The sequence below is a fragment of the Rhinatrema bivittatum genome, chromosome 7 (assembly GCF_901001135.1).
Source record: "Rhinatrema bivittatum chromosome 7, aRhiBiv1.1, whole genome shotgun sequence".
Lineage (NCBI taxonomy): Eukaryota > Metazoa > Chordata > Amphibia > Gymnophiona > Rhinatrematidae > Rhinatrema > Rhinatrema bivittatum.
In genome coordinates this window covers 186,310,699-186,324,440 of record NC_042621.1, presented here as the reverse complement: position 1 = coordinate 186,324,440, position 13,742 = coordinate 186,310,699, and the positions used below count along the sequence as shown (strand labels likewise).

The window sequence follows — 13,742 nt, the reverse complement described above, 5'->3', positions numbered from 1 at the left end:
AAAACGCTTATCATCAAAGAAATGGCCTGTATGTTTTCTTTCCTCTTTAGCTACTATCCAGCCTTCTTCTGAAATTACCGCTGATATAAAACAAAAAGCTGCTGACATGGCAGTAGTAAGCAATTTTTCTTTTAGCATTTTAACAATTAAATCTGAGTAGTGCTGTACATGAATTTTTTATTATCACAATGAAAAGATTAAGCAGGGTAGATAACAATAATTAGGTTACCAAACTTAATAAATACAGTGTAGCCTCTTATGAAACAAAAATTTACTAGAGCAATTAAGGTATTTGAACAGTTTATAGGGACTGTGTTAATATTGTATTTCATTCAATATAATTGGGTCTTAGCTTAATCAAATCTTTGAAAATGATACACAGGGAGAACATTCCAGTTTCGTTATAAACGTTATCAGTAACTTTAGAGAGGAAAAGTCTTCAGTTTAATTAGGCTAAATATGTTGAGACATAATAGTCAGCATTCAGTTGGTAGATTTTTAAGTTTTTCATTTATATTGTTTTTTATTCCAAAACAATATTTTAGGATTATTATTTTGAAGAAAACAGTGTAAAGTAAGGTGTGATGTGCGTTAGGCAGACATGTAGAGGGAAATAAGCTAGAATCATCAGTTACCAGCTTCAATAACTGTCACAGTTAAGGCTTCTGATTTCCTGTGAAATTTGTAAGGGTTAGAAAATTTGTAAGGGTTAGAAAATTCTGTGATATATTTGCCTACGTTTTTAATGCTGCAAAAAACTACACCTTTTTGTCCTGGGGTTCAGCTGTGTGATATGCCTGAGAGAGAGAGAGAGTTTTTATAATGTTGTCATAGTATTCAACTATTTATATCACTATAGGAAGTCCAGCTAATAACCCGAGGTGAGGTTTTGGTGGTGGTTTAGGGGTTTTGGGCCAGTTTTACATGCAGAGTGAGATGTATAAACAGCACAGTACACCTCAGTGAAGATCTGAAGTCATTTGGAGTGAGGAAAGTCTCACAAAGATGAGATTTCTACAATGTTCTCTCACCCTAGCTTGATGGACTAGATTTTTGTGAAGCAAAAATCTCATGTGTGCAATAAATTTAACATGCATTGCAATAAAATACCTATATATAGTACACAGTACAGAAACTCTAAAATTATCATAGCCACACCCCTTTTCCGTATCGCAGGCATTATTCATGCAACATTTATAGCATTTTGATGAATCTAGGCCATAGTTTTCTAACCTTTGTGGCATGAGTCAGAATAACTTTATTTTTCCTTTTCTCCAGTTCAGTTTTCTTGTACTTCACTTTTCATGTATCTTTTTGCTCTCTATCTTCTCTCCTCTTACCCCACTCTGCCTCACTACAGTCTGCTTCTTTTCATAAGTTCCTCATTTTATTCTATCTGCTCCCAGTGTCTCTTGTATTCCTTCTCAAGGTTTTCCTTCTCTTCCTCCCCTTCATTTTGTCATCCCCCTTTCTTCTTCAGTCTTCCTTCCTTCACATTTTTTCTTCTGTTTCTTTCTATGAATCCCATTCAACTTCCTTTCACAATTTCTCTACCCAGTCACTAACCTCCTTTCATTCCTTCACTTTCTACCCAGTTGCCAGTCTCTTCCACTCTCTCCTCTAAAATTCAGCAGCCACCCTCTTCCTCTCTCTTTCCTCCAACAACTAGCCACTGGCTTGCCCTTCTATTCATCCCACATGTTGTCCTACTTTTCCTCCCTCACCACAGTCAAGGGCTTCTCATCCTGTTCTGCAGACTATGGCCTCTCTTGGCCCCATCTTTTGCTATTGATGATAACACTTAAGGCCTAATTTTCAAATAGCTAAGGGTGTAAAAATCGGGACTTATGTGTGTGGCTGGGCCCTGTGCGCGCATTTTCAAAAGGGCCCAGCCACATCACAAATCCCGATACGCACACAAGTGCTGGGCCCTGAAAAAGGGGTGGGCCAGGAAGGCATGGTCTGGGTGGGGAGGGGCGGGAAGGAGGCCGGCCGGGACAGCGGCCATTATCCGCTGTCCTGGGGAAGTGCGTGCCGGCAGCTGGCCAGCACGTGCAAAACTACATGTGCTCAACAAGAGCAGTAAGTCGCAAAATAAAAAAAATTCGGGTAGGTAGGTAGGGGTTAGGGGTGGGGTGGAGAGGGGAAAGGGAAGGAAGGTTACGCATGGGGTAGGGAAGTTCCCTCCCAGTCCGCTCCTTAATTGGAGTGGACTTGGAGGGAACTGGGGAAGGCCCAATTGCATTGCTGCATGTAATTTATTAAAATTCACCCCCCGCCCTGCACGCGCTGCACACACATGTGCGTGCAGCCCATGGATTTTATAACATGCATGCGCCTGCATGTGCATGTTATAAAATAAGCACATCGGGAACCACACCTACATGGACGTGCGTGCGCTACTTTTAAAATCTACCCCATATTGTTGCAGCTGTCATCTTCTGTACCATGTAACCATGTTTACTGTTGCGGGTATAGTTTCAATCAAATTCTGGAGAAATCAGAGGATTTAACAGTTACTATGCAATTGATAGTAAACACATTCACAATTCCAGAGGAAAGCCAGAGTATCAGCAGCACTTCACTGGCACTCCTGGGAAAGCCTCCCCTCAGTCTGACTAAAAGGCACAAGAGAAGAGGTCTTCTTCTGTTGATGCAGGAGGAGGATGGGAGGTGGGCCTTGTAAACTGTGGCATGGAGCAAGAGGGATGCCACCTCCTCCTTTCTCTCCTCATGGTCCTGCCGCCTTAATGGCACATGACATCCTCTAGGACAAGGTATTCCTAGGGAGGTACTTATGATGCCTAATGGAAAATCCAGCCTCGCACATGTACCTTTAGCTGCAGTTTACCTGACTAGTTGCCTTTCAAAATTACTCCATTGTGATTTTAATCCTTTTACTTAAATTGCATAAACGTCTTGGGGCCAATTTTCAAAAAGCTTAAAATTTCTATCTTTTGGAGTTAGGCTCTTAAATTGGCCCTTTTGAAAATTTACTGGGCTGAATCCTAAATTTAAGGTAATAGGAATACAAAAATAACTTCCACCAACATGAATATCCAACATTTTGTTTTAGCTCTTAGCATTCCTTCTCAAGAAAAAAGCTCGACTGCTGAACAGCAGAATTTTCCATCTACTCCTATCCATGGTTGGAACAGCGGATCATGGCTTTGGCTCATTGGCAATCCAAAATCACAGCGCATTCCAGCATATTCTCTGTGACTTTGAGGTGAAATCATTATTATTATTATTTCAAGTAATGTATTTTTATGCTACTTAGTTCACTGAAAGAAATGATCAGACATCTGCCATGTACATCTCTTGCCATAGATGCACAAGTAGTAACCATGCGTCTCTGTACAATACTTGATCAGAAAAGGAAGGTTGACAGAAGACTGCTTAAATCAGAGACTTTGTAGCTGCTAAAATTGATCTTAAATTAATTAGCTAACAATGTTAATTTACAAAAACGAAACTGAAATACAAAGTTAACCCCTCCCCCCCCCAAATCAGGGATCTCCTTCAGCAATTGCAGAGATGGATAAAAGCTTTGTTCAGCCATGTAACAGATTAAATTGGAGTTCACACCAGTTGGAAATTAGCAAAAGCTGGGAGGTCCAAGGAAACACTTGCACTTACTAAAAGAAAGAGTTCCAGGGCCACACCAGAATGATCGCTCCAAAGCAAAAGAAAAAATGTAATGTAAAGTCCTAAAATAATCAAAATCCAGATGAGAAACAGAAACAAAAAATCAGCACTCGGTCCAAGAATAAGAAAAGATCACTCACAATTCAAATACTCAAGAATCTTATTCAAATCAGTTCACTCTGCTAAACCCAAGGATTTTGGGCTGAGCTCTCGAGGTGCTAACTCACATCAGGGTCTCAGATTCCCCTCCAGACTATCTGAAGAAATCAAAACTCACAGTTCCCATTGTATCTTCACAAGCTTCTCCATCTATGGACTTAAGACTTGCCATACCTCTTGCCATACTGGGTCAGACCAAAGGTCCATCAAGCCCATTATCTTGTTTTCAACAGTGGCCAATCCAGGTCACAAGTGCCTGGCAGGGTCCCAATGAGTAGATTCCAAGCTGCTTATCCCAAGAATAAGCAGTGGATTTCTGCAACTCAACCTTAATAATGGTTAATGGACTTTTCCTCCAGGAACTTGTCCAAACTTTTTTTTAATTGCAGCTACAATAATAGCTTTCGCCACATCCTCTGGCAGACAGGATACAAATACCTTAACTCTCAAAGTCCTTCTGGCTGGTTTTCAGTCCTCTTCAGCTCCTCCAACAGCTTCTAGTACCCACATCTCAGCCCTACTCCCTTGTAGACTGAGCTGCAGATGTCTCACACTTCAGGTTTCAAAGGCTTCCAGCAACCAGGCCTCAGCACCCAGCTTCTTGGAATCCTTGATCCTCCAAGTCCTACAGGCTCTCCGATCTCCTCCATCTCCAGCAGTCTCCTGCTTGTGCCTCTTGGAAAGAACTATTTATCTAAAAAAATAAACTCTATCCCCGTAGGGGAAAAAGAATTTCCCGCTGTTCACTGGTCATCACAGTACTGGTCACTTTCCCTGTTGGAAGATTCCTAGAGTAGAAATACAGAATATCCTTCAGTGACCTGCAAGGGGCCACATAAACATTTAAAGGTGAATTATCAAAATGTTACATGTGTAAAAATTAGCATATACATGCATAGGTTGCCGCTATTCATGTATTCCATATTTTATAAAAGTCCAAAATACACATGTATTTTCACTTTTGCATGCAGATATATACTTGCAAAAAGGGCAATCTAGAGGCATTCTTGGGTGGGGGTCAACAGTTACATGCAAAAGTTGCTATTTTTAAAAGACACTTATCCACATACATTTTCCAACGTACTCGCATATTTTTACACCTGCTAATTATCTGATGTAAATTATCACAAATGTGTTTATTATGTAGTACTGACTGGGTCAGAGGTCCGAGTGAAGTGGGATAATTCAGGCTGAAGAACCAGTAGGGCTTCGATGACTTAGAGAAGGACAAGACAAACTGATGGACCAATTAGTAATTTCAGTCACGTACATACATTTTAAAATATACCAGTATATATATATGTGAAAATCTCAACTCATGTGAGAAAGTCATACTTTTTTTGCACGTAAAATAAATGCACGTATATTTTCAAAATAGGTGAGTAAATATGTGATTTCTATGCATTGTACTTATTTGCGCGATTGCCTACAATATGTTTTGGAGTAAACATATGCAAACTTAGAAATATGTGCATAATTGATATGTACATGTTATAAAATACTATGTTAAAACTACACACGCTGCCACATATGCTGTCACATGCAGTTGTTTGAATATTATGCTCCAGGAATAATTAAAAGCAGCACAGTCAACCTGCCTGATTCCAAAATCTAGTTTAATTAAAATACTGGTAACAGATTAATCGTGCTATGATACCTTTAAAAGAAAACATTTTTCTTCCTAAATTAGATCATTACAGCCATTTGTTCCGTTTTCGGCATGCTCCATTTCTCTGTGAGATATACTGCATATAGAGAGTATTAATGCCGTACCCGATGATGAGCATTTAATCTTTAATTGACTTTTTGAGATGGCTTGGTGAAAATTATTGTTTAAGGATCTTTAAAACTCAAATATTTATTTGTAATACAAAACATGAAGTGCTGACATGTAGTCAAGGTAGTGTAGTCAATTGAAGTATAGTACAGAATAGTGGCCCATGCCACTGAAGACTATCTTTGGGTTGTACATTTCTGACTTTTATGGACTGCTGATTTTAGTGGTCTGATATTCAAAGGCATTTAATCCAGATAAGTTGCAAGTTATCTGGCTAAATGATGACTTTTGAATATTCCTGGCACTTACCTGTCTAAAAATTAGTGGGACAACCCATTATCCAGTTAAAGTTTAGTTGGGTAAAAAAAAAAAAGGTGTTCCAGGGCAAAGTTACTTTACCTGCCCAAGTTAAATGTATGGCACGCATATTCAGTGTTTTCCAGTTAACTTATCCAGCTAACTTTAGGACTGCTTTTCAGTAATCCTAAAGTTAATCAGATAAATGAAAAAAAAAAAGTTCAGAAAAGAAAACAAGGAGCTAAGCAGCAGGCCATCTATTCCTAAGCACCTCCCCTGACTGTCCAGTGCCTTGGCCAAATATAAAAGAAGGTTACTGAAAGCCCACCCCATCCCCTTAAATTGAAAGAAAACTCCACATCTCCTAGTTGTGGCATTAATTCCCATCCCCAATGTCCTCCCTGTTTCACCTACCCCCCCAAGTGGCCCAATTTCCCTCCCAACACTAAGCCCCCATTCTCCAGAGCTGTCAAGAACCTCTGAAACCGATGTTTCGGGCAGCAGAAGAGGAGCGGGATGGAGCTCCTCCCCCTCAACATCCTGCCTTGTTCTGACAATGTACAAGCAGACTTTACTGCTAGGCGGGCTGTTTAAGAATGATCCTCCCCAAGTGCCAATGCTGTTCTGTACTTGAACAATGCTAAAGAAAATGAGCAAAACCTTCAATACTAAAGAAGATATAGTAAGAGTGTTTAAGCAGAATAAGTTTTTACAACATTGTTTTCCACCTTGGCATTCATTTTTTTCATTAGCTAATACATTTCTCTAATGAAGCAGAATATCCTAGAACTTTTCATCACCACTATTGTTGTTTACAGCTTTGGTTGAATACTCCGGACAATTTGGACCTTGTTCTCTTTTCACATCTTATCACTATCTTTAAAGATAAAAGGTAAGAACACATATTTGACATTGTAAAGCACAGCTTCCCAAACCCGTCCTGGGGACCCCACAGCCAGTCGGGTTTTTAGGATATCCATAATAAATATGCATAAGATACATTTCCATATCATAGAAAATCAGTATATGCAAATGCATCTCATGCATATTTATTGTGGATATCCTGAAAATCTGACTGAGGGGTCTCCAGGACGGGTTTGGGAAGCCCTGCTATAAACTTAATTTATTTAGTCATTGATAGTCATTTACAGTCTTCGAAAGCCACAGATGAGTCAGGTTTTTAGGAAATCCCTAGTAAACAAGCATGTGATAAATTTGCATACATTTGAGGCAGTGTGCCTATAAATTATCTCATGCATATTCATTAGTCATATCCTGAAAACCCAAACCATTTTTAGCCCTCAGGAGCTGGAAGTGAATACCACAACATTAAGGCTTCATTTTCAAAGCCATTTATGTTCATATAACCCATTTTTTTGCATGTAAATGGCTGCATTAAAATAGCCCGGGGTTACGTTTGCATAAAAGTATGCACAATACTTGTTTCACGTGTCTTTTAATGTGAACTGGCAAGAGATTTTCTAGGGGACGGATTGGGGCAGACTTTGAACTTATACGCAGACTTTTTTTTATATTATAAAGTCTGCTTGTAAGTTCAATTGCACCAGTTACACCCTCGATAGAGCAAGGCTAACAGTATCTGGGTGGATTTCTGTACATACTTGGGCACATGTCCAAGCAAACATATGTGTATAAATTCACTTAGAATATTTGGGGTAAATTTTGCATGTAAAAGGTAATTGTAGGAGTTCACTATACACAGTTAGAAAATTATACCCTAAAGGTTCATTTTCAAAGGGATTTCATTGGATCAAAAGCCAGTCTGAAAACCACCTTCAGGTAAAAGTATGCTTGTAGATTCATAAGGAACATACTTCCTTATGCATCCTTATTCTGCCCCCAGAGCACCTCTACTTTTAATCACATAGAAGTAGGGGTGCTTTTGGGGCAGAATTAGGTGCAGACAGAAAAATATGCACATAGCTTTGGATTTTCAAAACCATGCAAGTAGTTTGGGTCAGAAAAACTACTTCAGCAAAAGCAGATGCAAAACTCGGCTGGCACTTGTTTCTTAAACAATTCTCAAAGTGAAAACTTTTACTTTGAAAATAAAGTGGTGCAAAGTTCACTGGTAAAAATTAAAATTTCCTGTTGACTTTGCAACAATGTGGGCAATTTGAAAATTACCCGCATTTCTGCAAAGTCCATGGGTAAATATTACTTCCTGGAATCTGTGCCTGCTTTCTCTATGGATACTTTCTACCAGGTTAACTCCAGCCAGGTAGAGCATCTATTTAAACACAGGCTGACATAAATCCAATGCAGCAATCAAAACACTCCTTTCTGCTCTCTCCTCTCACAGTGCTAACCTCAGCATAGGCTTTTCCGGCCCTCTTACAGGGCTGTCCCCTATCTGGAGTTCCAACTCTCATCCTACCACAGTCTTCTCTGGCTAATCTCTGCTTTTTGGATAGCCCCCCCTCTCCCCTCTCTGGCAGTCTCCTCCCCCAAGAAAGATTCAGCTCTCTCCACTTAGTTCCTTAATTAGCTGCACATGTGTCTCCCAATTAGTGTTATGTTCCTATGCAGTCAATTCCTTCACCCTGACTGACAATTCCCAGCAGTCTCCCGTTCTTTGTTCCTCCCTTTCTTATAGTGGCATTACTTCTGGGGTTCTCTTTATTGCATCTTCTCAGACTGACTACTTTCTCCCCCCTTCTCTAGACTGTTGCTGTCTGTGTGAGGTACACCCCACATCAGAGTCAATAACATTTTTACTTTAGATGAAATGTGCTCAATGAATACACACACAGCTTTTACAAACGGCGCATACTCTTGTTCTTATATACATTGCTCTTGTACATAAAATGTATGATAGTTACTACACATGTAATATTTGCAATGTGTAGTTCTAGAGTAACAGGATACACTTTTGTTTCTTATTGCTTTCAAAGGAATAACCCTTGAAAATGAATGCATATTTTGCATATTGAGGTGGCATGCTTAAATATATCACTGAAAAAAATTGAATGAAAGATGAGAAACTACTTTTAGTTGGCTCTGTGATCTCAGAAAACAGATATTATCATATTACATTAAAAAAAAAATCTGTGTTATAGTTATCTTACTTAGTTCCAACTCGTTTTTGCATTCCAAATCAATAATTTTGTTAAGAATGTTAAAATGGGGTAATTTTCAGAAAAAGTGCGGCAAAGGATGTTTCCACTCATGTTGACAGACATATAGTCAATGTATAACTGACACCAATTCGCTAAGTTGCTCATGTATTGACAGAAGTCAGTCAAACACTCTAAAACCTCTTTTTTTTTAGCAGAAACTCTTTCCAGTAAAGGCTTTTAATATTTTCTTCCTGTTGCAACAGCCATGGAAGCTCAAATGCTGAAGTTGCACACCAGATGCAAGTGGTACCCAAACTCCTCTTTCTCCTGAATGATCCCAATTTATCACAGTCAAAGGTCACAGAGATATGTAAAATCCTCATCCATTTGCTGAAGGGCCATTTCAACACCCTAGACATCCTTAGGTAAGAATTTTCATTTTGGTCGTTGTAGTAAGGATGTTTATGGGCTGACTAGAACCTAACACAGAAAGGTCAATATTCAAAAGTTCTGTCTGGCTAACTTTTGGAGTTACCCTGACTTTTCACATTTCTCCCCTGCTGACCAGTTAAGTTTTGTCCAGGCAAAGAGTAGCCTGCATAAAATCTAGCTGGATAAAATATGGCTGCTGGGAGGGCAATTCCAGGGAACGCTTCAGCTTTGGCCAGTCAGTGCTGATACTCAGTGCTGTCTGGCCGCAGTTCACCTGTTAACTCTGGTTGGCCAAACAGCAGGCCTAAAGTTAGCCAGACAACCCTGCAACACTGATAATTACAAATGTTCCTTTCTTCCCTCCTGTCTGCCGAACTGCAATAATAATTTAAAAAAATGCCTCGTCCACCTTGCTTCCCGACTAAAATAATAATTTACAGAATGTCCTGTGGCTTCATACACCTTTTTCCGCCCTCCTATCATGATTTTTAAAATGCCCCTTCCTCATTCAGCCTCCCTGCCAATTTAAAAAATACAGAATGCTTGACGGTCTCATGCAACCTTCCTCCCTCCATTCCTCTTTACTATAAATGTAACTGTGCAAATGTTCCTTGGTCTGATTTGCCTTCCCTCCCTCCCTGCTCTCAAAGCTGTCAATACGCTGCCTAGGGATTCTTCTCTCTTCCTGTTGGCAAATAAGACAAGCACACTTGGGGGTTTCTCCTCCTCCTCCTCCTGCCCTGCTGTCCAAAAAAAAAGGAAAATCCTAATCAGGATTCCATTTGTCTTTTTGGATAGCAGGGCTAGGGCAAAGGGAGGAGAGAGGCAAACCCTGCCTGCATGTGCCTGTTTTAGATAGCAGGGAAGGAGGGAAATTCGCTGCCAGCAGGCCGACAACTTTGAGAGCAGGGAGGGAAGAAGGCATAAGAACATAAGAAACTGCCATGCTGGATCAGAAAGAGGGTCCATCAAGCCCAGCATCCTGTTTCCAACAGTGGCCAATCCAGGTCACAAGTACCTGGCAGGATCCCAAGGGGTAGACAGAGTCCAAGCTGCTTATCCCAGGGATAAGAAGTAGATTTCTGCATCTCTATCTTAATAATGGTTAAAGGACTTTTCCTCCAGGAATTTGTCCATATTTTTTTCAAACGCAACCATGGTACATTTGCATTGTTACTTTGCAGTATGGCGAGAGGGAGAGAAGAAAGGTTACATGAGGCCACAGGGCATGTTGTAAGTTATCATTTTAGTCAGGAGGGAGGGTGGATGGATGAGGTATAGGGCATTGTATAATTATTGTGGTGGTCCAGAAGGAGGGAGGGTTATTGAGGTAGTGGGACATTTTTATAAATTATTATTATAGTCAAGGGAAGAGGAATTGCATCTTGATGAGGGATTTTTTTTTTTATTAGTCAACATAGCTTTCTAACCTTGATTTTCAGTGAAGTTTAGGTAATCCTGTTTGAGTATCCTAAAGCTAGCCAACTAAGGCCTGGATTTTCTAAGGTCACAGACCTTAGAGCATCCGGCGGTAACGGGGGTGGGTGGGGGGTGAAGTGGGGGGGGGGCGGGCCTGCGAAAGCCGACAGCGATCGCACCTCCACGGTGCGATCGCTGCCAGCTTTCGTACCCAATAGCGCCATTGTAAACGGTGGTGCTATTGGGCACGCTACTGGCAGCAAAAAGGGTTCTTAACCTTTTCGTCGCCAGCAAAGTTTCCGCCGTGTCCGCCCTGACGACGCCCCGACTCCTCCTCTTCCGGGGCCGACTCCGCCCCAATCTAGCTATCGAACGCAAAAAGGGACTTTTCGTGTGCGATACGCTACGAAAATGACCCCCTAAGTTTTAGCAGGCCAGATTTTCAGCTGAAACATGGCTAGTTAAGTTTGACTGAAAATTTTTCTCAGGGTAACTAGCTAAATTTAATTGGGTATCTTGTCTGATCAGTGAGTCTTCCAATATTTAATTCAGATTTTTATATTCAGCCTTTGGGTTTTATTTTTAACTTTATTTCCATACAATGAAAGCTGAAGAATATTCAGCTGTTATGTATTTAAAAGTGGTTTTCTTATTGCGTTCTTTGATAAAACCAATATCAATGAGTTGGTTTGGTTCTCTCTCAAAGTAGAAATTGTGCAACCATAGGAAAGGTGACAGCCAGATGGGGGTAGTGAGGAACCTTAAGAAAGATAAGTATTCTAAAGTGACAATATCAACGTATCATCAAGTTTTTCTCTCTTTCTCAAAGAATTGGATTATTTCTTGTTTACACTTTGAAACCACCTGCTGTGAGAGAAAACCAGATTTCCTTGGATAGACTATCTGATTTATCAAATGAAGGTAATTTATCTTGCTCTTTAAGTATTAGCCAGTAAAAACAGTACATATTTGTTCCTGAATCTAACCAATATGACACCAACTTCAGGAAACCTGCAAATAGTTTCATATAAAGTAATGAACAGAGCCACTTGCAAATTATCTACTGATATATTTTTTACTTCAGTCTATACATCACAGTGCACTCATTTTTTTCTTTATCTCGAATGAGTTTGAAATGCATTTCATTTGTGTTTCAAACACATCACTTTAAAATGCATTTGAAATGGTGATGGAAGGCATTTCATACTCAGGAAACTGCAGTGATTTAAAAAAAATGATGACATATAGATAGGATGGCTTGATGCTAGCCCATCAAAAATAAAGTTTGTTAAATGAAAGTCAACAGATTAGCTGGGTGTTGGAGATATATTTACTAGGCTAATTAATATCTGTATACCGTGGCAGTAATATTAAACTACAATATGTGCTTGAATCAGCTACATTAACTCCAGTGGTAGCTCAACAGATTGCTCCAGTAGTCTGTGCCATTAGGAATGTCCATTCATTTATGAACTACTGGGTTTTCAGAAACAAAAAGTTTAATTTTAGTTTGTTCCAAATGGAATGAACTGAAAAATGACTTTCCCAAAAATATCAGAAATTATTGAGATATTTGTGGCTTGTTTCTGAAAAAAATAAAAAGGGGCATTCCCAGGACCTCTCTGCTGCTTCCTCAGGTTCCAGAGGGCTCCCCTCACAAATAAGATGGGGTCTTCCCAGGCCTCCCAGCCTCCCCCCCAATTAGCATGGGCAGGAGCTGATCTAATCCTGGTTTTGCCCCATTGCATGCAGGGACTTGTAGTTTTGATTTCTCTATGGCAGCATTCCCTAAGGAAAGTAAGACTACAAGTTCTTGTATACAGTGGGGTAAAACCAGGACTAGATCAGTCTGTCCTGAAAAATCTAGAGCCGAATGTCAGCCCTGTGCATTCAGTGACTTCATGGAAGCATTAGGAACTCTCTGCTCTTCATAATTTTTAGCCATTTGCTTTGGTAGTTCCCCTCACACTATTTTAACAATTTTTTTTGTTATGTTTAAGGTTCTCTCTATGCCAGACATGGTTAAAAAAATACACATTTTCTTATTTCAGTAGAAATTCTTAATTCTCAACCAATTAGTAAATACTTAAAGTAGGCTTTTTATTTTTTTTGCTGATGGTATGTAGAGCAAACAAATTTAGGGCAGGATTCCTCGTGAAGGGGGGGTGGGCCTGCGAAAGGCCACAGCCGTTTGCACTGCAGTGTCACTATTCGCCTTGTTACTGCCGGTAATAATGTTTCTCACATTATCGCCTGCAGTGGTGCCGCGGCCGACTCCTCCCCCTCCCCGCCCCCTCCCCCAATTTGCATTATATCGCATGCGATAATGCTTTGAAAAATAACGCCCTTAGACTGCAGATTTTGTACAATTGATGTTGTGAGGCTGTTTATTGACACGAGTTTTAGATTTGTACTTTTTCTTATTTCTTTCTGATTTTTTAGCCCTAAGCCAAACATCTGGAAGGACAATCTGGTTACGAAACCAGTTACTGAAGATGCTGTTAGATTTAATAAATTCAGACCAAGTTCGTCTGTCTTTAGAGTAAGTATAGGCAATACATTGTGTGACAGTGTTGAAAATGTTCCACGCTATGGATTTTTTACTTCCTTTTTGTTTATAAATATTTCTATAATATCTTAGTGACTTTTTCTACTAAAGCATTGTAATGTCAAAGCATTCGTATATCTGAAGAAGAGTGAAAAATCCCTGTGGATCACAATATCACTGTAATAACTGTTTGCATTAGGGCAAATGGTTTCATGCTTAAAAAGAATTTTCTAATAAAACAAACAATATATCAGAAAGCCACACCTGTTTTCTAATGATGATCATTGGTAAAACTGTTATACTGCAAACTAGCATTCAAGCAACTGTCAGTACTCCCAGGTCCTCCAATTGAAAACAAAGGGAGGGTATGCAGGTGGCACTT

General features: G+C 39.8%; 1 protein-coding gene across 2 annotated transcripts in view; it reads left to right on the top strand.

Annotated features, from left to right (window-relative positions):
• The window catches only part of WDFY4 (WDFY family member 4), a 746,928-nt gene that overhangs the window by 238,206 nt on the left and 494,980 nt on the right, over positions 1–13,742 (top strand). For both annotated transcript variants that reach the window (XM_029609624.1, XM_029609625.1), the window contains 5 exons: positions 3,077–3,229; positions 6,700–6,773; positions 9,225–9,386; positions 11,642–11,733; positions 13,255–13,354. In XM_029609624.1, the coding sequence (XP_029465484.1) occupies positions 3,077–3,229; positions 6,700–6,773; positions 9,225–9,386; positions 11,642–11,733; positions 13,255–13,354 (581 nt within the window). The remainder of the gene's footprint in view (positions 1–3,076; positions 3,230–6,699; positions 6,774–9,224; positions 9,387–11,641; positions 11,734–13,254; positions 13,355–13,742) is intronic.